The sequence below is a fragment of the Canis lupus genome, chromosome 20 (assembly GCF_011100685.1).
Source record: "Canis lupus familiaris isolate Mischka breed German Shepherd chromosome 20, alternate assembly UU_Cfam_GSD_1.0, whole genome shotgun sequence".
Lineage (NCBI taxonomy): Eukaryota > Metazoa > Chordata > Mammalia > Carnivora > Canidae > Canis > Canis lupus.
Window position 1 is genome coordinate 749,874 of NC_049241.1, and position 26,378 is coordinate 776,251.

At 49.8% G+C, this 26,378-nt stretch overlaps 1 protein-coding gene across 1 annotated transcript; it reads left to right on the forward strand.

Annotated features, from left to right (window-relative positions):
- Window positions 1-17,181: 17,181 nt before the first annotated feature.
- On the forward strand, window positions 17,182-24,309 carry CHST13 (carbohydrate sulfotransferase 13). The gene is made up of 3 exons (XM_038565443.1): window positions 17,182-18,310; window positions 18,693-18,772; window positions 23,447-24,309. Exons 1-3 carry the CDS (start codon window positions 18,169-18,171, stop codon window positions 24,296-24,298), a joined length of 1,074 nt encoding a protein of 357 aa, XP_038421371.1. The 5' UTR covers window positions 17,182-18,168; the 3' UTR covers window positions 24,299-24,309.
- The last annotated feature ends 2,069 nt before the right edge of the window (window positions 24,310-26,378 follow it).

Here is a 26,378-nt window from a genome sequence, read left to right on the forward strand (position 1 = left end):
GGAATTTTTCAAGAGCAGCTATAAACCGTAGTTTACTGCCGCCCCCCCCCCCCCAAGTGTTGGCTCAGGTGCACAGGCACACACCGCACACAGCATCACCTGCTCCCTTGGTTCCCTGCTAGCCTGACTTCTGGGCAGCAGGGCGCTCGGGTCGTGCCCGGTCCCTGCTCTCCGCGCCCCCCAGGGCTGGCCGGACGTTTATCTTTCGAAGGCGGGACTTCACCGTCATCCCCTCAGCACAGGAGTCCTCAGCAAGCCCAGGGCTCACCTGGAGGCGGGTCCGTGGCCCGGACCAGGTGGGGCACAGCAGCCCTGATGCGCCGCGGGGCGCGAACTGAGAACTCCCAGCTCTCCTCCCCGAGCGGGCCAGGACCTGCATGGGCCAGAATTCAGGCAGGCCCTGGGGACCCCTGCGGAAGACAAGGCTGCAGGGTGGCTTTGGGGGACGCAAGGGGCACTCAGGCCGGATACTGGGGGTGGAAGATCCGGGGAGGGGGTCATGCACAGAGGGCGGCTCCCCCAAACCAGCCCTGGCATGGAAGGCAGCAGACCCCCAGAGGACACGGTGCTCTTCGGACCCACGGACCTGTCCCTTTGGTGACGCTTCCCGGCCTCGGTGGAAGACGGTCCCCTGGGGCCAAGAGAAGGGGGCGGAGCCTCACCGGCGCCCGGGTCCTTCCCAGGGCCTCCGCCCTCCGCGCCCCTGGAGAGCGAGGCTCGCTCCGCGCGCTGGGCCCTGGGAGGCGCCTCGGGAGCGGGCGGGGCGCAGCGGGCGGGGCGGGGCCCGGGGCGGGTCCTCTGCCCCGCGGGACCCCGGGACCCCGGGCACCCGGCGGACCGCAGCCCCGGCGGCTCAGCATGGGGAGGCGCTGCTGGCGGCGGCGCGCGCTGGCGGCCGCGTGTCTGGGCGCCGCGCTCCTGCTCCTGGGCGCCGCGCCCCGCGCCCTGCGCCTGGGTGAGTGCCCGTCGGGCCCTCCTCGGGGACCGTCGCTCTCCTCCGCGCTGGGCCGGGGGCGGGGTGGGCTGGCCCAGAGAGGCTCGGGCGCCCCCATCCCTGCCCCGCTCCCCGGGAGGCTGCTGCGCCCCTGGGCACTCGGTCCCCCAAGCCCAGAAGACGCGGGCGTCGGGCCTCAGGGCCGGTCAGCTGCGGGGCGGCGGGCATGGGCCCGCGGAGGCAGCCTCGCGACCGTGCCCCACACCCGGAAGCCCCTGGCGTGCGTGGTGCGAGTGGCGGGGGAGCCCGACAGCGTCTGGTCCAGAAGGGGGTCCCCGTGCGCCCCGGCGCCGCCCTGGAGCCCACACGGGGGAGGGCTGGGGCCCTCTGCAGCCGCGGCGCGCTCTGGTTGGGGACCCGGAGGCCGCTGGCCGTGGCCCGGAGTGCCGAGCGCGTGGGGCGCAGGGTGGATGGCTAACCTGCCGGCCCCCGGGCGGCCCCGGGGGTCGAGATGCCCAGTCAAGCAGCCTGCTCTCCCAGCCAGCTCCGTGCGCCTTTCCCGGCGCCAGTGCGTCCAAGGGGGCAGGGGTGGGTGGGGAGGGGGTCGGTCTACACTACCCCCCCACTTGGTGGGCTCTGTGACGCCCCGCAGAGTCCCATCCTCAGCGACTCCCAGACACAGTCCCAGGGGGTAAATAACCGCGCCCTGGGGTGGGCAGGGACTGTGGGTAGGGGGTCAGGGTGGCCCCAGAGATGGGGCTGAGGAGTCTGCGCTCCCCCACCTGGCTGGGTCTAGGTTAGCAGATTAAGGTCATTCCAGAGCCTTCCCTGCTGTGTGACCTAATCCCTCCCCTCCCAGGTCCTTAGTACCCTCATCTAACAAATGGGGTGCTTACGTTTAGAGGCCACCCGGGGAGATGAAGTTAAATGAGCCAGCAGACGGAAGGTGGTTGGTCCTCAGCCTCTTCATCATGCCATCGCGGTGACTTGGGGTGGCACTGTGCTCCAGTCTTCCTAGGGTGAGGGGCCTCCTTCTCCTGCCTTCCCTCAAGCCTCCATGGCTGTCTCTAGGCTGGAGGCCAAGGTTTCGCTGGGGTCCAGGTGAACAGGGCTTGGAGAGGACTCCGTAGTGTTCACCAGAGGTCTGGCCAGTCACCCTGCCACTCACACTGCTTCGCCCATGTCTGGACTCAGCCGCCTGGACCCAGACACCTCTCCAAGCCCATGGGAGGGAGCTGTGGTCAGTCTTTCTACCCCCATCCCCTTTGCAAGAGCAAGCTGGCCGTCTGGGAGCAGTACTCCGGTTCATGGCAGGTGCTCCTATGTCTTAGCTGAGCGGAGTGTCCCCTCACACAGTGTGGGTGGTGGCCCTACGGTCTGTGTCCACCTGGTCATTCACAAAGATTTACTTAGGACCTGGACTCCCAGCCCCCAGGCCTCAGCTCCTTAGGTGGGGTGTGAGAGAGCATCTGGGCCCTGGTGTGTGGGGTGTGTGTCTGTGCGGGGGTGGGGAGGTATCTACACAGGAGTAGGTATTTTGGGTAAGCACCTGTGTGTTGTGTCTCTGGGCTTGTATGTCCCCCCTGCCTGGACACATCTCTCCTAACACCTCCTCCACCCAGGTCTGAGAGAAGAGAAGTGAGCTGAGGTACTGGTCACCCTCTGCACTTTGTTCCTTTTGACCCTCTCCTGCAAAACCCAGGAGAGCAGGGGCTTGAGAGAGTGACTCGGTTCCCCTTCCTAGTCATAGCCTAGGCCACATCCCCACCTGGGCTTCCCACCGCCACCGCCGTGTGAATACCTTAGCCATGACCAAAAAGGGTTAATCAAACCAACCTACCCAATGTATCCTGCTGGCTCTTTTTCCTCTGGAGCCATGAGCTAAAAGCCCGTGACCTCAGGAGCCGGTGTGGGTGTGCTAATGTTGGGCTCACAGGCATTGCGTGGACCTGAAGGGGACAGGGGACACAGCTAGGCAGAAGGCCTCTGCCAACTGTTCACCTGGAGATGGACCCTGCTGTCCCGGGACTCTGAAAATGGCCTCAGTAGGGCCTTCAGCCTCCCTGAGCACATCCCTGAAGCCGTGCTCCAGGTTGGAAGGGGGCGAAGGTGTGGGGTGCCTCTGGCCTGGGAACCAGGCTCCAGGGCGCGGGAGGAATGTCACCATCTTACTCAGGTAGGCAGATCGGGCACAGTCCCCTCCTTCTCCAAAACACAAGATGTTGCCACACAGTGGCCAGGGGACCCCTGAAGGGCTGCCCCTACCGGCCTGGGGCCCCTGATGCCCATTCACTAGTGGGGCACTCTGAGCAGTCCCCAGGACCAATGCTGACCTTGTGCTTAGGGTTCTCAGGATGAGGAAGATGCAGAGCCGGGGGGACGGCTGCCCAGTGTACTGATGCCTCCACACCCCACCCTCACCCTAGGGTCCCGGGGTAGCTCCACTGTCACCTCACGCAGAATACAGAAATGCCCAATGCTTACTGGGGAGCCGAGGGGCCAGGGCCGAGGTCGGTTAGTGAGGACCGCCCAGGCCTGGCCTTGGAGCTGAGCAGGGCCCCTGCAGGACCCAGCAGCAGCGTGTCGACGCAGAAGCCAGGGCTCTTTCCAGCAGCAGCTAGAGGAGGCCAGAGCAGGCAGCGTGCCCCTGGCTGCATGCTGTTCCCCACTTCCCACTGACTCCCCTGTGGGACCCCATCCCCCAGACGTCCCCCATCACCCATGCACACTGGGGCCCCGGGGCCTGACTCTACATGCTCTGATTCCTTTCCCAGTCTTGGCCCCTGGTCCCTCACAGGCAAATGAGGCCTCAGTCCAGGAGCCTCCCAGAGGACACTGCTTCAGTGAGGACATCTCAGCTCAGGCCCACTTAAGCCAGATGTGGCTGCCTTCAGGCATGGGCAGATCCAGAGGCTAAAACGTCTCCAGCTCTAGGTTTGGCTTTTCTCTACGATAGCCTCACTTTGAGCTCCCTCAGTCCAAAGGGAGGGGTCATTTACTGGTAGTGCCAGGCAGTCCCAGGGATGTGTCTCACAGGCCTGGGTTGGGTCACAGGGTGTCCCCCTCTGAGCCACCTGCTACGGCAGAAGGGGACGGAATGCTCTGCTTGGCTAGGCCTGGTCACGTGCCTATGCCAGAAGCTCTGAGAGGAGAGAGCCTATCAGAACCACCTGTATGGAAGGTAAGCAGGTTTGTTCCTGGAGGGAAATCAAGCAGGCTAGCCAAAAGGAGGGGGTGGCCACTGCTGGCAGCCAAATAAAGAGATGCTCACCACACTGCTGTCCATTCTCAGATACTGCCAGAGTGCCCAGGGCTCGGAGGCACCTTCCCTGCCTCCAGAGGGTACCATGAGAAAAGGCTGGCTGGCAAGATGGATGGCTCGCTAGAGCAGAAGTAATTGGCAATCCCATTTTGCAGAGAAAGAGACTAAGATCAGGAGAAGGGAAGCGACTTGCTCAAGGTCACCCAGCAAGGAAGTGTGGGGCCAGGATTTAAATCCTTGTCTAAATCCCTAACCTTTTTGCTTTTTTCTCTATAGGACAGGGGTTTGGGGTTGGGCTTTGAAGGATGCTTAGGAATTCACCCGGTGGGAAAATGAAGAAAGGGAATTTGGGGCAGAGGAAATACACAGACAAAAATATGGAGGAGTGAAAAGGCCTGGTGTGCTAAGGGCTGTGCTGTGGGCAGAGCTCAGGGCTTATGAGAAGAGGCGGTAGGGTAGAAGCCAGAAAGGTTCTAGAAGTTGGGGCCTGATCATGGGTGGTCTTGAATGGCAGGCCAGGAGTTGGTACTCTCCCTATGGCCATATGGGGTATCTGTCTTTAAATAAATATTCATCGACACCAGGTGAGGTACAGGGATTACAAGAAAACAGGACGGTCCCCTTTTTACAGAGCTGACCTTCCGGAGAGGCAGCCAGACATCAACCCTATTCCAACCGCATCATTTCAGTGGTAATAAATGCCCTGAATAAATTAAAAGGAGAGGCTGAGAAAGATCCTGGTGTGGAGTGCTGCTTTCTGAAGAGACCCTCTTTCCAGAGGGGACTTTTGAGTTGAAATCTGAACAAGAAGTAGTTAAAGTATTAGGATTCCTAGAGGAGCATCCCAGCCAAGGAACAGTTAGTGCAAAGGCCTTGAGGTGAGAACCCACCTAATGTATACATTGATTGGCAGAAAGACCACTGTGGCTGGAGCTGGGGGTGGGGAGAGGTGGGAGGTACAGCAGGAGGGGCTCTGGGAAGGAACAGGAAATTATTGTTAGCTGGTAGGAAGCCATGTAGGTCTTAAGATCACCAAGGTAGAGGGAAGAGAGAGAAGCAGCTGGGCGAGGAGACTCCTGTGGTTATCCTGGACAGAGCCACTGGGGCTTGCTGCCCTCAGCTAACCACCCTGGAGGAGGTGGGCGTGGGGTTCATTCTGGAGGTAGAAGTGATGAGACCATACCCAAGACTGATCTGGCCAGATCAGGGGTTCCAATCCAGATGGTATGTGGAGCTCAGCAAATAGAGTTTGAATTTTAAATACAAGTGGAAAGATCTCTATTTGTCTTGGGGGGTGGGGGAACAGAATTGTTTTTTATTTGTGAAGGGCTTGTTAACATGTTCCCCCATGGGCCTGATTACCAGAGGGAATGTCCCTGACCCGGGGGCATGCAGCCCTGAAGCTGACTGGATGGCTGGGGCCACCCTCCAGACCCCCCATACCCCTCCCCCAAGCAAGGTCCCTGGGGCCTATGGGTGTTGTTTGGGCCTGACTGTCCCTGCCTGTCTGGTCTTGCAATACTATGCCCAGCTAGAACTTATTAACCAGAAACCATGTGTTGTAATGTTTGCTCCCTGACTGGGAATCACCAAACAGTATTTTCCCCCAAATGGGCCACAGGATGGCTTGTGCCCTGCCTGGCCCCAAGAGCAGCCAAAGCCTTTCCTCAGGGGTGGGTGTGCAAAGGACCATTTATGGGGCTTCTGCGCTCAGTTTCCCTCAGCTTCCACCCACTAGCCTGGAAGTTTTGTGGGGATGGGTGGGGCCACGTGCTGGGCAGAGTGGGTGTCTGAGAGATGTGCCCTCAGAGGCACGCATGCGCTGTGTATGTTTGCATGGGGTCAGATCCTGTGTCTGGGCTTTACCTGCTGTGAGGCCTTAGGCGTGTTTCTTGGCCTCTCTGAGCCCGTTTCCCCGTCTGTCAAATGCAGATAAAATAGTTTCTACCTGATAGGAGTCAACGTGTCAATGTGTGCAAGGCCCTGAGCACAGTCCCATGGGCTGGCCAACCCCCAGGCTGTGCCCCGGGGGCTTCTTCCCTGGTTCCCCTGACTCTTTGCCAGCTGCCACATGCAGTGGGCACTGCAGGATGTTGGGTTGGTCTTCACACTGCTCTACTGGACCGGGACTGTGGGCTGCTTGTGAGGCTGGCGCTGCATGCTTTCCATGGCCTGGGTCCCTCTGGGCACGGGCTCTGGGCTCTCCCAGACTGTGGGCTGCTCACCCCGAATTGCTTCCTCCCCTTCAACCCCAGCTGGTTCACTTTGAGCAATTTCAAAACTCCAGCTGTTTACCCCTGTGATGTTTCTCCTTCTGCCAGCCTCTGTCCCTGTCATTGTGTGGAGCTCTCTTTCTCCGTCTGCGTCTCTAGCACACCCTCATCCCTCCCACCTCCCTTCCTCCACCCTCCCAGACCCCCTCCATAACCTTCTGTAATTTTTGTTTCCTTTTTCAAAGCAGAAGGCTGCGGTTTTGCCTGTGGCTGCCCTGTGCTGGCACAAGCCCCTCCCTGGCCGCGAGATGGGGCCTGCCACCTGGCTGTCTCTGGCTGATCTGCTCCAGGGTGCCCTTGGCAGGGAGCCTGGGACCTGTAGCTTAGTGGAGGGGCTGTGGGGTGGAGGATGCAGGCCAAGAGAGGCTTGGTACAACCAGAGTGGAGGTTGGGGGATGCCTCAGTATGACCCTGCCTTCCAGAGTGGGGGGCTCGATGCAAGGATCTTCAAGGCAATTCCCTTCTGGCCCTCCAAACCCATCTGTCCCCCTCCATGGCCAGCCTGCCCATCCGACTGACTGTAGGTCTTTCTGATGTGTGTGGCGGGAAGGGGTGGGGCTGGATGGGGTGGCCCAGCCCTGTAATCACTGGCCTCAGCTACTCTATAAATAGGGCCTCACTGTGGTGCCTGTTTCCTCTGACCCTCCACCCACTGGCCCCTGAAGTCTAGTATGGGATCCACTTTCCTGCGGGGTGTTTACCAAGGATACCACCAACGCAAGGGTTGGTGTTTCCAAAGGCTGGGTGGCTCCGAGTGGTGGGGCCTTGGGGTGGAAATGGGCTTGGGTTTGCTTCACTGTCCCTAAAGGCACCTCCTCCCAGCCCCCTGGTGGGTACCTGCCCTTCCTCAAACCCATGCTGGGGCCCTGCAAGGAGCTCATCAGTGGGTGACCTTGGGCCACAAGTAACACATCTCTAGAATGGTGAAAAGGGTACCTACCTCTCCTCCACAGGCTGTGAGTGTGGCTGTGCTCACGTGGCTCACACTCAGCAGCAGCGGCCAACCTGCCAGCCCTGAGCCTGTACTTGGAGAGGCCAGCCAACATTGCCGCCACCTCTGGTCGGCTCATTTCCCGATGACAGTGCTGTTGCTGGGATGTGTCCAGCTGCCAGGAGACAAAGGTTCAAGTCCTAAGACCACTGATGAATCCCCTGAGGGCCTCACCTTCTCCCTGAACCTCCTGGAACCCTGTACAAGGCCAGGCCTTGTTCCCAGGACACTGGAGAAAGCAGGGAGTCCGAGGCTGCCAGAGGCATGCCAGGAGGCCCTGGACAGTGGGCTTCAGGTGCACACAGAGGTTTCTGGAGGTCAAGGCAAGGCCCATCTAGCTGTCGTTCATTCATTCATTCATTCAACCAACCTCTGCCAGGCATTGCTGTAATGCAAGGGTTCTCAGAATGTGCCCCTGGGCCAGCAGCAGCATTGCCTGGCAGCTGTTAGAAATGCAGCCCAAATTCTTGGGCCCCACTCCAGCCCGACCAGGCTAGAATCTCTGGGTGTGGGGCTGGGTAATCTATGTTTTCATTGACACCCATGCATGCTCAAATTTGAGAACCACTATTCATGGTCAATTTTCCAACAGTTAATCAAATTTCCCAAGTTTATTTGTTTGTCAAAAACATGTCTTAAAAACTCCTGAATCTTTTTGATGAATGTATTCTTGGCAGCATTTTAAAGACTCTTCATTTTGTTGAAAGCCAAGCATCATGGAAACATTCACTCTTCTTATGAATATATTCCTCTCTCATATGATCTTGAGTTCTTGAAGATATTATTCTTATGAATAAGCATATTCTTATGAATTCAAGATTATGATAGCCATTGACTGTATTTACATTTGTAAGCTAGATTTACATAAAATGTCCTTGCACATATTCTTTTTCTATGGCAATATATATTTTTTGAGATCTAATTCTCATTCCATAAAATTCACTTTTCTTAAAGTACACAATTCAGTGGTTCTTAGTATATTTAAAAGTTGTGCTGGGGGAACCCAGGGGGCTCAGTCGGTTAAGTGTCTGACTCTTGGTTTCAGCTCAGGTCATGATCAAGCCCTGCATCACGCTTTGTGCTCAGAGCAGAGTCTGCTTCAGATTCTGTCTCCCTCTCGCTCTGTCTCAAATAATCTTTAAAAATTTTTTTAAAATACTTGTGCAGTAGGACCACTTTCTAATTCCAGAATATTAGCCATCATTGGTCACTGCCCACTTTCCCAGTGATTACTCCCTCCCTGTGTCCCCCCGCCCCAGGCAACCACTCATTTAGTTTCTGTTTCTATGGATTTGCCTATTTTGGATATTTCAAAATATCGTCAATGGAATCAAACAATATGTGGCCTTTGAGTTGGGTCCCTTTCACTGAATGTAATGTTATGAAGTTTAGCCATGTCAAAACCTGTGTCAGTACTCCTTTCCTTTTTATGGATGAATAATATTCTTGGGTATGGATGTACCTCAGTATTTACCCATTCATCAGCTGCCAGACTTCTGAGGTTGGTTATTAAATATATTGCTGACAGGAATATTTGTGCATAAGCTTTTGTGTGAACATATTTTCAGTTCTCCTGGTTGTGCACCTAGGAGTGGACTTGCTGGGTCACAGGCTAATTCTATGTTTAACCTTTTCCCCTCCCAATTTTTATTATTGTGATAAAACACACATAACATAAATTTTGCTATCTTAATCATTTTTAAGTGTAGGGCTCAGTAACACTGTGTTGACAGTGTTGTGTGACCATCATCTCCAGAGCTCTTTTCATCTTGTAAAACTGAAACTCTGCACCTATTAAATGACTCCCCAACCTCCCCTCTGCACCTTGGCAACCATCCCCTGCTTTCTAGCTCACTGGTTAGTACTACTCTAGGTACTCTACAAGTAGAATCATTCATGATTGGTCCTTTTGTGGTTGGCTTCTTTCACTCACCATAATCTCCTCACAGCTCGCCCATGTTGTAGAGTGTGTCAGAGTTTCCTTTCTTTTCAAGGGAATAATATTCATTTCATGAATGGACTGCATTTTGCTTCCATTTGTTCATCTCTTGATGGACTCTTGGGTTGAATGCTGCTATGAACAGGAGTGTGCAAATATCCCTTAGACGCCCTGCTTTTTCATCTCTTTTGGGTATGTACCCAGAAGTGGAATCGCTGGGTTATATGGTAATTCCACATTTAACTGTATGTGGAGCCTCTGTGCTATTTTCACAGCAGCTGCCCCATGCTATATTCCCACCAACAGTGAACAGGGTTCCAATTTCTCCACATCAACAACATTTGTTTTCTTTTTTTTTTATAGTAGCCATAATAATGGGTATGAGGTGGTATGTCATTATCATATAGATTTGCATTTCCCCAATGATTAGTGATGTTGTGCATCTTTTCATGTGCTTCTTGGTCATTTGTTATCTTCCTTGGAGAGATGTCTATTCAAGTCCTTTGTCCATTTTTGATGTGTATTTTTTGTTGTTGAGTTTTAGAAGTTCTCTATAGATCTCCTATCAGATACATAACTTATAAGTATTTTCTCCCATTCTGTGTGTTGTCTTTGGAGGTCTTTAAATTTTCATCAAGTCCAATTTACCTATCTTTTCTTTTGTTACCTGTGCCTTTGGTTGTATCCAAGAGACCACTGCCAAATCCAATGTTGTAAAGCTTTTGTCTTATGTTTTCTCCTAAGAGTTTTATTATTTTAGGTCTTACATTTAGGTCTTTGATCCATTTTGAGTTAAATTTTGTATATGGTGTGAAGTAAGGGTCTGAATACATTCTTTTGCATGTGGATATCATCCAGTTTTCCCAGCACCAGTTGTTGAAAGGAGTGTCCTCTCCCACCCCGAATGGTCAAAATCATTGAACATATATATGTAAGGATTTATTTCTGGGCTCTCTATTCTATTGATTTATATGTCTGTCCTTACACCACCCACGGTTTTGTTACTATAGCTTAGTAGTTAGTTTTGAAATTAGGAAGTGTGTATCTGCCAGTTTTGTTCTTTTTTAAGATTTTTTTTTTTTTTGGCTATTTTGGGTCACGTATGAACTTTAGGATGGGTTTTTCTATTTCTGCAAATAAAAATGTCATTGGAATTTTGACAGAGGTTGCATTGAATCTGTAGATCATTTGGGGCAGTACTGACATTTCATCAATAGTAAGTTTTTCAATCCATGGACATGGGATGTGTTTTCATTTCTTTGTGTCTTCTTTATTTCAGGAGTATTTTGTAGTTTCCATTGTACAAGTCTTTCACTTCCTTGGTTATGTTAATTTCTAAGTATTTTCTTCTTTCTTAGACTATTGTAAATGGAATTGTTTTGTATTTCCTTTTCATATTGTTCATTGTGTATGGAAGTACAACTGATTTTTGTATGTTGTCTTTGTATCCTGCTACTTTGGTGAACTCATTTATTAGTTCTAACAGTTTCCGCGTGTGGAATCTTTAGGGTTTTCTGCATATAAGGTCATATCATCTGCAAACAGAAATAATTTTATTACTTCCTTCCAGTTTGGATACCTTTTATTTCTTTTTCTTGTCTAATTGCTCTGACTAGAACTTTCAGTATTGTGTTGAATAAAAGTGGCAAAATGGGCATCCTTGCTTTATTCCTGATGTAGAGGAGGAAGCTTTTAGCCTTTCACTATTGAACATGATGTTCACTCTGGGTTTTTCCTTTCTTTTTTTTTTAAGGTTTTATTTATTCAGGCATCTCAACTGTAGGTTTTTCATATATGGTTATTGTTTTGTGTTGCTTTCCTTCTGTTCCTTGTTTTTTGAGTTTTTTTTTTATTATTATGAGAGTATGTTGAATTTTGCTAAATGCTTTGTCTGTGTCAAATGAGATGATTGGTTTTTTTCCCCTTCATTCTCTTAATGTGATGTATTACAGTGATTGACATTCACATCTTTGACTATTCTTGCATTCTAAGAATAAATCCCACTTGGTTATGATGCATAGTCTTTTAAATATGCTGTTGAATTCCATTTTCTAGTATTTTGTGGAGGATTTTTGCATCAAAATTCATAAGGGATAGTGGTCTGCAGTTTTCATTTCTTGTAGTGCCTTTGTCTAGCTTTTCCCCCTCCCCCACACGGAATGAGTTAGGAAGTGTTCCCTCCTCTTCAATATTTGGAAGAGTTTGAGAAAGACTTGTATTCGTTCTTTAAATGTTTGATAAGACTGTGGCAGTGAACCCGTCAGGTCCATGGCTTTTATTTGTCAGAAAATTGATTACTGATTTGATCTCCTTACTAGTTATCGGTCTATTCAGATTGTCTAGCTAGTTCATGATTTAGTCTTAATACATTTTGTTTTTAGAAATTTGTTTATTTTATATAGGTTATCCACTTTTTTTGGCATACAATCGTGCATAGTACTTTTATATATTTTTTAAAATTTCTGTACAATCACTAGTAATTTCCCACTTTCATTTCTGATTTTAGTAAGCCGAATCTTCTTTTTTGTTCTTGGTCCATCTAGATAAAGGCTAGTCATTTTGTGGATCTTTCCAAGGAACTAACGTTTGATTTCATTGATTTTCTGTTTTTCTATTCTCTATTTCGTTTATCTCTGCTCTAATCTTTATTATTTCCTTCTTTCTTCGAGCTTTGGGTTTATTTTTTCTTCTTTTTCTAGTTCCTTAAGTTGTAAAGTTAGGCTGCTGATTTGAGATCTTTCTTGTTTTTTAAAGATTTTATTTATTTATTCACGAGAGACACACAGAGAGAGACAGAGACATAGGCAGAGGGAGAAGCAGGCTCCATGCAGGGAGCCTGATGTGGGACTTGATCCCATACTCCAGGATCACGCCCTGAGCCAAAGGCAGACATTAACCACTGAGCTACCCAGGCACCCTGATCTTTCTTGCTTTTTAATAGAAGCACATATAGCTATAAATTTTCCCCTAAGCACTTTCACTGCATCCCGCAAGTTTGGTATGTTGTTTCCATTTCTGTTTGTCTCCAAGTATTTTCTTTTTCTTTTTTTTTTTTTTTTAATGACTGGTTATTTATTTATATATTTATTTATTTAATAATACATTTATTTTTTATTGGTGTTCAATTTGCCAACATACAGAATAACACCCAGTGCTCATCCCGTCAAGTGCCGCCCTCAGTGCCCACCACCCAGTCACCCCCACCCCCCGCCCTCCTCCCCTTCGTTTCCCACAGTTAGGAGTCTCTCATGTTCTGTCTCCCTTTCTGATATTTCCCACCCATTTCTTCTCCCTTCCCCTCTATTCCCTTTCACTATTATTTATATTCCCCAAATGAATGAGACCATATAATGTTTGTCCTTCTTTGGTTGACTTATTTCACTCAGTATAATACCCTCCAATTCCATCCACGTTGAAGCAAATGGTGGGTATTTGTCGTTTCTAATGGCTGAGTAATATTCCACTGTATACATAAACTACATCTTCTTTATCCATTCATCTTTCGATGGACACCAAGGCTCCTTCCACAGTTTGGCTATTGTGGACATTGCTGCTATAAACATCGGGGTGCAGGTGTCCCAGTGTTTCACTGCATCTGTATCTTTGGGGTAAATCCCCAGCAGTGCAATTGCTGGGTCATAGGGCAGGTCTATTTTTAACTCTTTGAGGAACCTCCACACAGTTTTCCAGAGTGGCTGCACCAGTTCACATTCCCACCAATAGTGCAAGAGGGTTCCCCTTTCTCCACATCCTCTCCAACATTTGTGGTTTCCTGCCTTGTTAATTTTCCCCATTCTCATTGGTCTGAGGTGGTATCTCATTGTGGTTTTGATTTGTATTTCCCTGATGGCCAGTGATGTGGAGCATTTACTCATGTGCGTGTTGGCCATGTCTATGTCTTCCTCTGTGAGATTTCTGTTCATGTCTTTTGCCCATTTCATGATTGGATTGTTTGTTTCTTTGCTGTTGAGTTTAATAAGTTCTTTATAGATCTTGGATACTAGTCCTTTATCTGATACGTCACTTGCAAATATCTTCTCCCATTCTGTAGGTTGTCTTTTAGTTTTGTTGACTGTTTCTTTTGCTGTGCAAAAGCTTCTTATCTTGATGAAGTCCCAATAGTTCATTTTTGCTTTTGTTTCTCTTGCCTTCATGGATGTATCTTGCAAGAAGTTACTGTGGCCAAGTTCAAAACGGGTGTTGCCTGTGTTGTCCTCTAGGATTTTGATGGAATCTTGTCTCACATTTAGATCTTTCATCCATTTTGAATTTATCTTTTTGTATGGTGTAAGAGAATGGTCTAGTTTCATTCTTCTGCATGTGGATGTCCAATCCAAGTATTTTCTAATTTCCCTTGTGACTACTTCTTTGATCCATTGGTTTCTTAGAAGTGTGTTCTTTGATGTCTACACATTTGTGAATTTTCCAGTTTTTCTTCTGTTACTGATTTCTGATGTCACCCTGCTGTGGTCAGAGAACATAGTTTGTATGATACATGGCTTTTAAAATCTATTGTGACTTATTTTGTGGCCTAACATATAGATTGTCCTGGAAAACACTTCACATTCATGAGAGAAGAAAGTGTATGGTGTTTTTGGATGGAGTGTTTTGTCTGTGTCTATCAGATCTAATTGCTTTATTGTGACATGTAAGTCCTTGTTTCCCTCCTCATCTTCTCTCTGGTTACTCAATTCATTATTATGAACGGTATATTGAAATATCCAACTATTGTAGAACTACTTTGCCCTCTTTTTCTGTCAATTTTTGTTTCATATACTTTGATGGCCTGCTATCTTGAAGTATTGCAACTTTTATTTATATATAAAGTCCTTCTTTGTCTCTTGTAAACTTTTTTGATTCATAGTCTATTTTGCTGATATTAACACAGCCACCTTTGCTCTATTTTGGTTATTATTTGCTTGAAATATCTTTTTTCCATCCTTTCACTTTCAGCCAGTTTGTGTCACAGGATCTCAAGTGAATCTCTTGTAGACAGCATATAGAGCTGGGTCAGGTATTTTTATCCATTCTGCCAGATTCACCATTTTGACTGGTGAATTTAATCCATTGATGTTTAAATTAATTACTGATAAAGAGGAACATCTTTCATTTTGTAGGGTTTTTTTTGTCATTTTGTTATTGTCCTCTCTATGTCTTATAGTTTTTATTAAGCCTTCATTTCCTGTACCACTGTCTACTTCTGTGCTTAGTCAATTTATTTTTTGTAGTAAAGTGTTTAAATTCCTTTCTTATTTCCTTTGTGTCTACTTATGGGGATTACATTGAACATCCTAAAATTATATGTTGTATTTTGAATTTATACAAGTTTTTTCATTTGAATGGGCCATACTTTTCCTGTTTCTTTGTATGGCTTCTAATTTTTTTGTTGAACACTGGACATTTGAGTATCATAATGTCACTCTGGAAATCAGATTCTCTTTCTCAATGATTGCTGTTCTTAGTTTCTGTTTTTGTTTTTCTGATTGTTGTATAGCCTGTCTCTGTGCTGAGGTTCAGCCCAAGGTATAAATTCAAGATCTTCTTAGGTCTTTTATGAGCCTCTCCCTGGGCATTCGCAGTCAGTTTCTAATTTTCCCCACCTATGCAGTTGTCAAAAAGCCATCTGAGTGGGTGAGACATTGTATCTTATTGAGGTTAATTTGAATTTTCCTAACAGCTAGTGATGCTGAGCATCTTTTTATCTGTTATTGGCAATTTGTATATTATTGAAGAAATGTCTATTCAGATCCTTTGCCTACTTAAAAGGTTGGGTTATATCTTTTATCATTTGGTTGTAGGCATTCTTTATATATTTGGATACTAATCCCTTATCAGATATATGATTTGAAAATACTTTCTCCCAGTTGGTGGGTTGTTTTTTTACCTTCTTGATGATGTCCTTTGAAGCAGAAAGTTTTATTTTTTATTTTTTAAAAATTTTATTTATTTATTCATGAGAGACAGAGAGAGAGAGAGGTAGAGACATAGGCAGAAGGAGAAGCAGGCTCCCTGCAGGGAGCCCAATGCGGGACTCATCCCAGGACTCCAGGATCACACCCTAAGCCAAAGGCAGAGACTCAATCGCTGAGCCACCTCGTCGTCCCAAGCAGAAAGTTTAAAATATTGATATAGTCCAACATATGTGGTTTTTTTCTTTTGTTATCTGTGCTCCCTTTGTTATATCTAAGAAATCATTGCCAACTCAAAGATTACATAGATTTAGGTTTATGTTTTCACTAGGAGTCTTATATTTTTAGCTCTTACATTTAGGCCTGTGATCCATTTTGAGTCTTTGTATATGGTTTGAGGTAGTGGTGCAATTACTTTCTTTTACATGTGGATATCCAGTTTTCTCAGTGAAATATATCATAAAGACTATTCTTTCCCTATTGAATTAAAAAAAAAGTCAATTGATCTTAAATGTAAGGGTTTGTTTCTGAACTGTGAATTCTGTTTCATCAATCAATATGTCTCTCCTACCCCAGTACCATATAGTCTTGATTACTGTAGCTTTCTAGGAAGTAGTAAAATTAGGAAGTGTGAGATCTCCAAGTTTATTCCTTTTCAAGGCTGTTTTAGATATTCTAAATCCCTTGGATTTTCACATTAATTTAAGGATCAATTTTCAATTGTCAACAACCGTCAATTTCTGTAAGAAAGGCAGCTAGGATTTTTATAGCAATTGCATTGCATCTGTAATCTGGGGAGTGCTGCCACCTTAATGACATTAAATCTCCCAGTCCATGAACGTGGGATATTTTTCCATTCATTCAGGTCTTTGATTTCTTTCAATGATGTCTTGGAGTTTTTAGTGACAAGTCTTGCACTTCTTTTGTTAAATTTAATCCTTAATGTTTGATTCTTTTTATGCTACTATAAGTGGAGATATTTTTGTAATTTCAATTTTGGATTTTTCATGACTAGTATTTAGAAATGCAATTCACTATTGAATATCGATCTTTTATTCTACAGCCTTACTGAACTCATTTCTTAGCTCTTAGCTCTAATAGTTTGTGAATTCTATATTCAGGTCATCTATATTCATCTACATGTCATCTACAAGTAGACATAATTTTACTTTTTCTTTTCCAATCTGGATGCTTTTTCTTTCTTTTTCTTACCCAATTAACCTGGTTAGAACTTCTATTGCATTGTTGAATACAAGTGATTAAAGTGGGCATTCCTTATTTTATTCCTAATCTTAGAGCTAAAGCATCCAGTTTTTCACCATTAAATATGTTAGCTATGGTTTTTTTCCTAGATGGCCTTTATCAATTTGATGAAGCTCCCTTTAAGTTCTAGTTTGTTTAATTTTTTAAACAAACAAACAAACAAACAAACAAAAAGGGTAGTGGATATTGTGCAACACTTTTCCTGCATGTATTGATAATTATGTGGGGTTTTTAAATTCTTTTTTTTAAACATTTTATTTATTTATTCATGAGTGACACAGAGAAAGGCAGAGACACAGGCAGAGGGAGAAGCAGGCTCTATGCAGGGAGCCTGACGTGGGACTTGATACCGGGATTCCAGGATCACGCCCTGAGTCAAAGGGAGATGCTCAACCGCTGAGCCACCCAGGCATCCCAAGGGTTTTTTATTTTTTAATTTTTTTTAAGATTTATTTATTTATTTATGATAGACAGAGAGAGAGAGAGAGAGAGAGAGAGAGGGAGGGGCAGAGACACAGGAGGAGGGAGAAGCAGGCTCCATGCCGGGAGCCCGTCGTGGGACTCGATCCTGGGACTCCAGGATCTCACCCTGGGCCAAAGGCAGATGCCAAACTGCTGAGCCACCTAGGGATCCCCCCAAGGGTTTTTTAATTCTATTAATATGGTTTATTACTTTGATTTTTGTATATTGAGACACTCTTGCACTCCTGGGGTATATATTACTTGGTTATATATAGCTGTTTTTATATGTTGATGGATTCAGTTTGCTAGTTTGTTTGTTGAGGATTTTGCATCTATGTTCATAAGAGATACTGTTCTGTAGTTTCCTTGTGATGTCTCTGATTTTGGTATCAGGGTAATTCTGGGCTGATTTGGGAGGTATTTTGCATCCCCCAATTCTGTTGTAGTTTTTTTTTGTTAGGGGGCGTAAAGAATTTGAAAGAGATTACTGTTAATTCTTCTTTAAATATCTAGTAAAATTTACTAATGAGTCCTCTGATTCTAGGCTTTTCTTTGTGTTTTTTTTTTTTTTACATTATTACAATGTATTTACTTGTTATATGTCATTGAGATTTTCTATTTCTTTTTGAGTCAATTTCAGGAATTTGCATCTTTTTAGGAATCTGTCCATTTTATGTAGATTACCTAATTTGCTTTTATACAATTGTTCGTACCTTTCTCATTTCTGTAAGATTTAATACTAATGGTTTCTCTTTCATTCCTGTTTTTAGTAATTTGAGACTTCATTCTTCTTGGTTGGTCTAGCTAAAGTTTTGCCAATTTTGGTGATCTTTTTGAAGAATGCTTATACCTTATTAATTTATTAAAAATATAATCATTTTAGAAAAATGTGATCAAGAACCATAAGATCATGAACCTATACTTACCTAAATCAATCAGATTACAAATAATATATTCATATTAACTGAATAGGTAGGAAGATACTCCTTAAAACACACTTAGGGTAAAAGAATACATTTAGTAAGCAGAGTTTTTGGTGGTTTTAGGAAGACTGAGCAATGCAACACTGAGACAGATAGATAGCATTCCTGTGTGTTGTCTTCCAGGCTGGGAGACAGTGAAACCTGCATTTATCATGAAGTGGCATAAGTGGCCAGTGGCTACTGGCCAGGGAAGTAGAAGCTGCTTAGGAGTCCACGGAGGTCATGTGACTTGGTGGACTGTCATTGGAGAGCCTGTAGCTTGGCTGTGCCACCTCTGTTGCTACACCCAGCTTGGTGAGCTCCTTAGGGCTCCATGGACATGGGGCTGGTAGGGGTGGGGCATGAAATGAAGGCAGATGGAGATGTGTAAGGTTGGGTGGTCAGGCCTTTACCAGAGGGCTGTGGGCTGAGTACCACCTTTCCTCTCATCCCTGCCTGCCTGGCATCCTCCAGCTCTGATGGGCAGGACATGGGGGCAAGAGCGATACCAAGTACCCTGCCCTGCTGCATTAGGGGGCCTATCAGTGCCCCACACTCCCCCAAGCCCCCCAGAGGCAAACAAGACACAAGAGGGAAACTGAGTCCCAGAGGGATTCAAATGTGCCCAAGGGAGTTGGCCAAGTCCCCCAAGGGCTACAGCCAGTCCATCTGATGCCTCTTTCCTTATGCCCCATAGCATTTGAAAACAGCCTGAGCTCTGGCTGGCTCAGTGGGAAGAGGAGAAGTCCTCTGCAGATGCTTTATGACTTGGACCAGGTAAGTGGACAGACCCCCACCCAGTGATGCGTCCCTCTACCTCCAGCCATGGGAACATGAGAGCCCCAGTGTAGACCTGCTATCATGGGACTAGAGCCCACAGTATGGCATGAAGAGGCTTCTTCTGCAAATCAAGGCCATATGCAGGGAGGAGAATGTCTGTGATAAGAGCAAATCTTAAGGCAAGCTGAGAGACATGGGGTCACTACCCACCCACCCACCCACCCACCCATCCATCCATCCATCCATCATCCACCCAACAACAGACTGAGGCCACACTGTGCCAGGCACTCTTCTATATGTTGTGGATATAAAAGAGTAAAGCAGACCCTCAGGAAGTTGACAGTCTAATGGGGAGACAGGAATTAAGTGAAACCCAGATTTTAGTACCTGCTATGATAAGGAAACATGCAGGGAGCCCCTGCCCTTGAGACACATGGACCAGGAGGCTTGGTGGCTCATGTGCTCCGCTTCTGTGGGCCTGCTGTGACCATGCACATCTCCCCCCCCCCTACACATACACACAGTTAGACCCCACTGAGAGCCACAGGCACTTGGCTCACACATACTGCAGCAGGCACAAGGAGGCACCCATTCAGACAGCATTGTGTAGAGCACCTATTGCATGCCAGCCATGCTCAATATGCTGCTGATCCAGTGGCAAGCAGGTCAGCTGAGTCCCTGACCTGGTACAGCCGACACTCCCATGTGGGGGAGACATATCATCCCACTGCCACCTGCACTAACCTGTCACTGATTTGCACCTAAAGGGGCAGTACAAAGTGTGACAAGAGATCTACCAAGAGGGTCCTAGTTTAGATGGGGGAGACAGATCCTCTCTGAGGAAGGGACGTGGGAGCCGAGACCTGCTGAGGAGTTAAGAAGCAAAAAGTAGGGGCCCGAGTGCCTGCAGTGGACAGATGACAGAAGAGGGTATGCCAGGGGTGGGCAGCAGCTTGGCAGTGCCTGGCAGGTGGGGCAAGGGCAAGAGGGAACCATAAAGGGTTTTAAGCTGGGGAGAATGATCAGACAGGTTGGGTAGGTATCTGTTCACTGAATTCCCAGGGGCTGAGCCAAGGGGCCTGTAGAGCTTATCTAACCCATGCCCTTGGGTTGCAGGTGTGGAGGCCTTGGTTCAGAGGGGGTGAGTGGCTTGCCCTGGGCCATACAGCAAGCTGAGGGCAGGCCAGGCTCGCAGTAGGATCCTGGGGTCCCACAGGCTTCTGAAGGGGCGCGTGGGGCTAGCTCAGCCCCTTCACAGCCTGAGGTCCCAGTGACTGTTGGGTGTCAAGGCCCTGGTAGCATAGCACCTTGTAGCAGAAGAAATAGGAATAATAAAAATAATCTGGCCAACGAGGACTAATGGCATACCAGATACTCTAATTCTGTGAATTTATTTTGTCCTCAGGTAACCATTCCATAAGGTAGGGCTGTTGTTATCCTTGTTCACAGATGAGGAAACTGAGGCACAGGGATGCCAAGGACTCAGAGAAGGTCACAGAGCTCATAAGGACTACAGCCAGGCTAAGGATGCAGGCAGCCGAATCCAGTTGGGCTGGGAGAGATGAGGGTCAAAGCTTCAAGATATGTTCTGGGCCAGGGGACATGGCCCCAGCTTCTGAGTCCTAAGGGGCCTGCTTGGGACTCCCAGCTTCCCTACTTGACAGCTGTAGGTGACTCATTTCTTCTGAGCCTCAGTTTTCTCAGTTTTATGGAGATAGTATTGATGGGTCTTGGTATTTAGGGGAATCCAAGCAACCGAAAAGCTGACTTTAAGCCATCAGGACAGTCAGTGTTTACTTCCCAAGATGTTCAGAGACCAGCAGCCCCCTGGTATAGCAGTAACACATTGCCTGTTATCACCCTCTGAATGGTGACATATGATACATCTTGTTGCCTCATGACTTCAAGATGACTGCCAGGGCTCTGGACATCTCACAGGACAGTATCTCAAGCAGAAAGGGAGGGGCCAGGGATCCCTGGGTGGCGCAGCGGTTTAGTGCCTGCCTTTGGCCCAGGGCACGATCCTGGAGACCCGATCCTCCCACGTCGGGCTCCTGGTGCATGGAGCCTGCTTCTCCCTCTGCCTGTGTCTCTGCCTCTCTCTCTCACTGTGTGCCTATCATAAATAAATAAAATAAAATAAAAAAAAGAAAGGGAGGGGCTGGGGCAAAGTTTTTTTTTTTTTTTTTTTTTTACCTTTAGAAGCCCTTTCTTTTAGTGCTAAAGGAAAGTCTTTTCGGGGAGCCATCTAGCAGACTTCCCTGTACATCTCCTTGGCCAAAACCAGGTCACGTGTCCACCCCTGGACCCATAGCTTTTCTGAGGTTGTGTGAGGTTGCTGAGACTGTTGCTTCCCCAAGGCTGGGCATGTGGCCTACCCCAGCTGGGGTATGCTGGTAAGGAAAGGGGGTGACTTACAGGTCGGGGGATGGCCAGCATTCCCTGCCACGAGAAGTAGTGGGGATGCCTGGAAGCTGAAAGCAGACCTTGGCTGTGGGGCCACTGGATACGGCCTTCTCCTGGCATCCGTGTGGGGCCAGGCTCCTGAGGCCAATCCTGTGAGGCTGCATTAGAGGGAATGGGGTCCTCTGAGGGCTCTCATACCCCCCACAGCTCTGGCTGAAGTTGGCAGCCAGCCCTCAGTGGGATTTTGAAAAAGTAAATAAGCACATGATGGGGCATTCAGCCCTACAAATGAGTGAGTGGATGCCGTGAAGAGCACCTCTCCTTCCCACCCCGGCCATGGCTACCCCAATGGTGACCAGTTAGCATCCTGTGTGCCCTTCCAGGCAGGTTCTAGGCATGTGAGCAGTGTCCACTGCTCTGCCATGTGCTTAGGTCATTTTTCCAAAATCATACCTACAGGTACAGAAGTCCTTTATCTCTGTATGCATGTATTTATTTATTTATTTTAAGATTTTATTTATTCATGAGACACACGGAGAGAGAGGCAGAGACACAGGCAGAGGGAGAAGCAGGTTCCCTGCAAGGAGCCTGATGAGAGACTATCCCAGATCCTGGGATCACACCAAGCTGAAGGCAGATGCTCAATCACTGAGCCACCCAGGTGCCCCTCTGCACGATACTTTTAAAGGTCCTAGAAGCACAAGTGAGCACCCCCCCACACACACACACATTCTTTCCCTCCCCACCCCACATCAGATGCTCTTATGCAGGCACTGGCTACAATGTCCCACCATTTCAGATGCTGGTTTGTCCTTCTCTGAAATGGAAACACTCAAAAGGCTTTCTTCTTAACTGGTATATAACTCATATACTATAAAATCCACTCTTTTCAAGTGTACAATTCAATGGTCTGTTGCGTACTTAAAAGGCTCCATGCCTGTCACCACTCTCTAACTGCATAACAGTTCCATCACCCCAAGAAAGAAACCCAGCACCCATTAGCAATCTCCCCCTTTCACCCATCTCCCCAGCCCCTGACAATTACCAATCTACTGTCTGTCTCTATGGATCTGTTCTGGACATTTCATACAAATGGAATCAGTCATGCAACATGTGACCCTTTGTGTCTGGCTTCTTGCACCTAGCATGCATAACCTTTTCAAGGTTCATCCATGTTTTGGGGTGTATCAAAACTTCATTCCTTCTTATGGCTGGGTAATGTTCCCTTGCATGGGCGGACCACATGCTCTGTATCCAGTCATCACTGATGAACATTTGGGTTGTTTCCACCTTTTGGCTGTTATGAATAACATTGCTGTGAACATCTGTGTACAAGTCTTGATGTGACCTAGATGTGGAATGCTGGATCACATGTTTATTTATTTTTTCTTTTGAGAGGGTTCCAAACTGCTTTCCACAACAGCTGTAGCATTTTACATTCTCACCAACAGTGAGTGAAGGTTCCATTTTCTTATATCCTCAACGTTTGTTATTTTTTTCATTATATCTTGGGTTTTAAGGCAGTTTGAGAAGTTAAAAACACTTTTCCTACAAACTCTTGGACCAAAACCCAGGAAGACAAGGGGTGGGGCGGGAGGTTGGAGGCTTAGTCTTGGAAGTGGAGGCCCTGTTTGGTGCAGAAGGGATTTGAAGGAAAATGAGTGTGTTTGGGGTGGGGGGTGGCTTGGGTCTTAACGTGGCTAAGGCAGGCTGGGAGGGGCTGGCCCTGGTGCCCTAATACTACCTAATTCGTAGTAAAGTGCACAGCGAAGTGCCTGGCACACAGTAGGTGCTAGATAAATGCTCCGTGTGAATACTTCACAGAGGAGAGACAGGCTTCAGGGAAGGCAAGCTTCCTCCCCAAGTGGGTAAAAAGAATCAAGACCCAAAGGAACATCCCAGTTGGTAAATACGGCTTTAGCTAATTTTATCACTGAACAAAAAAATGCAAGCGGCTGCATTTTCCAACTCTACGTGGGGTTAAAGCTAGCTTTCTCACACACCACCCTGCGTTCAGTGCGTGCCCACACTTGGCCCCCGGGGACATGCCTGTTTATCAGGCGGCTCCGACGCGGTGGTCTTCGTCACCAGGAGCTCCTTGGCTCCTAGGTCCCGCGTGCCGGCACCATCCGTCACGCCCTTCCCCGCAGTTCTGGGCGGGGCAGACCCCGGGTCCGGGCCCCGTGGTGGGGGGCGGGGCCGGGCCGGGCCGGGCCGGCCGTGCACGCGCTGACCGCGCCCTCCGCGCCCTCCGCCCGCCCTCAGGGCCCGCGCTCCGCCCTGGCCGCCCTGGCCGCCGAGCACCGCCAGCGCCGCGACCTGCTGCGCCGCGCCTGCAGCCGCCACACGCGCCGGCAGCGCCTGCTGGGGCCCGAGGACCTGCGGCACGTGCTGGTGGACGACGCGCACGGCCTGCTCTACTGCTACGTGCCCAAGGTCGCCTGCACCAACTGGAAGCGCGTGCTGCTGGCGCTGAGCGGCCGCGGCCCCGCCGACCCGCGCGCCATCCCCGCGCACGAGGCGCACGCGCCGGGCCGCCTGCCCTCGCTCGCCGACTTCGGCCCGGCCGAGATCAACCGGCGGCTGCGCGCCTACCTGGCCTTCCTGTTCGTGCGCGAGCCCTTCGAGCGCCTGGCCTCGGCCTACCGCAACAAGCTGGCGCGGCCCCACGGCGCGGCCTTCCAGCGGCGCTTCGGCACGCGCATCGTGCGGCGCCTGCGGCCGCGCCCCCGGCCCGAGGCGCTGGCCCGCGGCCACGACGTGCGCTTCGCCGAGTTCCTGGCCTACCTGCTGGACCCGCGCACGCGCCGCGACGAGCCCTTCAACGAGCACTGGGAGCGCGCGCACGCCCTCTGCCACCCGTGCCGCCTGCGCTACGACGTGGTGGGCAGGTTCGAGACGCTGGCGGACGACGCGGCCTTCGTGCTGGGCCTGGCGGGCGCGCCGCACCTGCGCTTCCCCGCGCCGCCGCCCGGCGCCCCCGCCGCCGCCCGCGCCCGCGCCGAGCGCCTCTTCCGCGACGTCAGCCCCTTCTACCAGCGGCGCCTCTTCGACCTGTACCGCATGGACTTCCTGCTCTTCAACTACTCGGCCCCCGCCTACGTGCGGCTGCGCTAGGCCGGGGCGCCCCGGGGTCGCGGCCCCCGCCCCGCCCCGCCCCCGCGGCCCCCGCCCCCGCCCGCCCGCCTGCCCGCCCGCGCGGGATTCCGCCCCGAGCGCCCCCCCGACCCCCGGCCTCTGCGCCTGGCCGGGCCTGGGTGCAGCCCCTCAGGCCGCTGCGCGCCTCCCGACACCCGAGGTCGCTGCCTCCCGCTGCTCCAGTGGGCGGGCACTTGACAGACCCCGGGCCGAGGGAGACGGAGCGTGGAGCACTAGGACTTTGCAGTTTGTGGGAGGCCACTTTGGGGGGTCACTTTGCCCCCAAGCCTGTCAGTGGCGCAGCAGAGCAGACCGCTGCTTCGACGCCGCCTGCCTCCCAGCCCAGGACCTTCTTCTCGGCGCCCCGGCTCAGGAGGAAAGCCCTGCGTTACGCGGCGCGGGCCGGGGCCGGCCTCCCCCGGAGCTGCCTTCCCTCTGCCTGTCCTAGAGCACCTGCCTCTCCGTGGAGCTGGCCCCGCCTTTGAGCTCAACCTGCCATACCCCGAAGTCTTCCGTGTGCGCCCGCAGGGCCCAGGGTGCAACAAGGTGGCAGGTTTCAGAGGACCTCAGTGAGCTGCGGAGCTCAGGCTTTTGAAATAAATGTTTTGCTACTTCTGACATGTTCGAGTTTCCCCGCTTCATTTTGCCATTTGCTCTGCTGCTTAGGGCTGTGGGACCTCGGGCATCTTAAATCTCTGAGCCGCAGCTTGCCTTTGCTGCCAAGTGGCTCAAGAGTGCCCGGTGGTCATGAAGATCCGACGGAGGAGACGGAGAGCCTGGGTCTCCTTCACAGCAGCCCACAGGTGTGAGGGGCTGTATGGGGAGTGGGGTTAAGGAGTGGGGGCACCATTGGCTGCAGCTGCTAAATTCTGGCTGGGCGGGCAACAGTGAAAGCTCAGGAAGGGGGGCAGGGGGAAATCTGACCTTTCTTATTGCCTACGTTAAAGATTAAAACAAAAGCCCTGTGCTTTGGGCTGCCTCCCACACTTCTGTGGGTGTGTGGGTGTATATTTGCAGTGTGTGTCAGCCCACTTGGCAACGAGGACCAACCTTTCTGGCTTTGAGAGGACAGCCAGCTGTGAGACTCCCTTTGGAAGGACCGAATGTCCCCTTAGCAGCTGGTTGAATATATGGTGTCTTTTCTCAGTTTTCTGGAAGGATAAATTAAAATGCAGGAACTTTGGGAAGACCAGGGCACAGTGTGCATGAGATTTTGAGCAACAGAGATCAGAGCACAGCCAAAGAAGGACAGCTTGGCAGGGCGGAGGCCAAGCATCTGTTGTGGCACCCCCACAACGTGGTGACGACCTGTGACCCTGGTTATGGGGCCCTGCTGGCCTGTGGGGGCCAGGCAGGCCAGGGTCGGGCAGCTCAGTCACATTGATGCCTTGGCCTTTGCTAGTGTTGTTCCTCCTGCCTGCAATGGATGCTTTCCCTTTCCAGTCTAGCCTTAGAGTTCCTCCTTCCCAGGAGCCTTGAGGCCTTCGTGGACTCTGTGTCCACAGGCCCTGCCAGCAGGGGCTAGTGACAGCCCAGCCCTGTGGACCTGGAAGGGGGATGCCACTGGGCTCCCCGTGAGGCCTTGCCCCACCGGAGAACCATGGAAATCCCAGGACGCTGGACCATTACCGGGAGGAGGGGGTGGCTGGGCCTGGGACACTCCCAGAGGCCTTGTGTACAAGGCCTATACTCCAGCCCTGCGAGTGCTGGAGGCGCCTCTTCCCCTTCTCATTCAGGCCCTGGAAGGGGGTCCCTCCTGCTCTGGTGTCCCCTGACCTGCTTCCTCTCTGGCTGGCACCAGAGCATGTCTGTCCTCACAGATCACAGGCTGACTGCCTGGCCCCCTGCAGCTCCCACCTGGGTCATTGGATGGCCTGAGGAGGACAGGGTCTCCTGTGAACAGCTGGACGAGATGGAGGGTGCCCCGGTGGGCTCAACCTGGCACCCTTCAGTGATTTTTCTGTTAAAATACTACACCCGTACCTAAAGGGATCAAACCCACAAAATGACGTTCACTTGGCATTTTAGCTCACTGGCAACTATCTTCTATTTCCATCTC

Bases quoted from the DNA above. Each gene is read 5' to 3' on its own strand.
- CHST13 (XM_038565443.1), top strand. From the start codon at position 18,169: ATGAAGTGGCATAAGTGGCCAGTGGCTACTGGCCAGGGAAGTAGAAGC. The intron at 18,311-18,692 runs GTGAGCTCCTTA...TATGCCCCATAG, and splicing joins CTGTTGCTACACCCAGCTTG to CATTTGAAAACAGCCTGAGC. The intron at 18,773-23,446 runs GTAAGTGGACAG...GCCCGCCCTCAG, and splicing joins TGCTTTATGACTTGGACCAG to GGCCCGCGCTCCGCCCTGGC.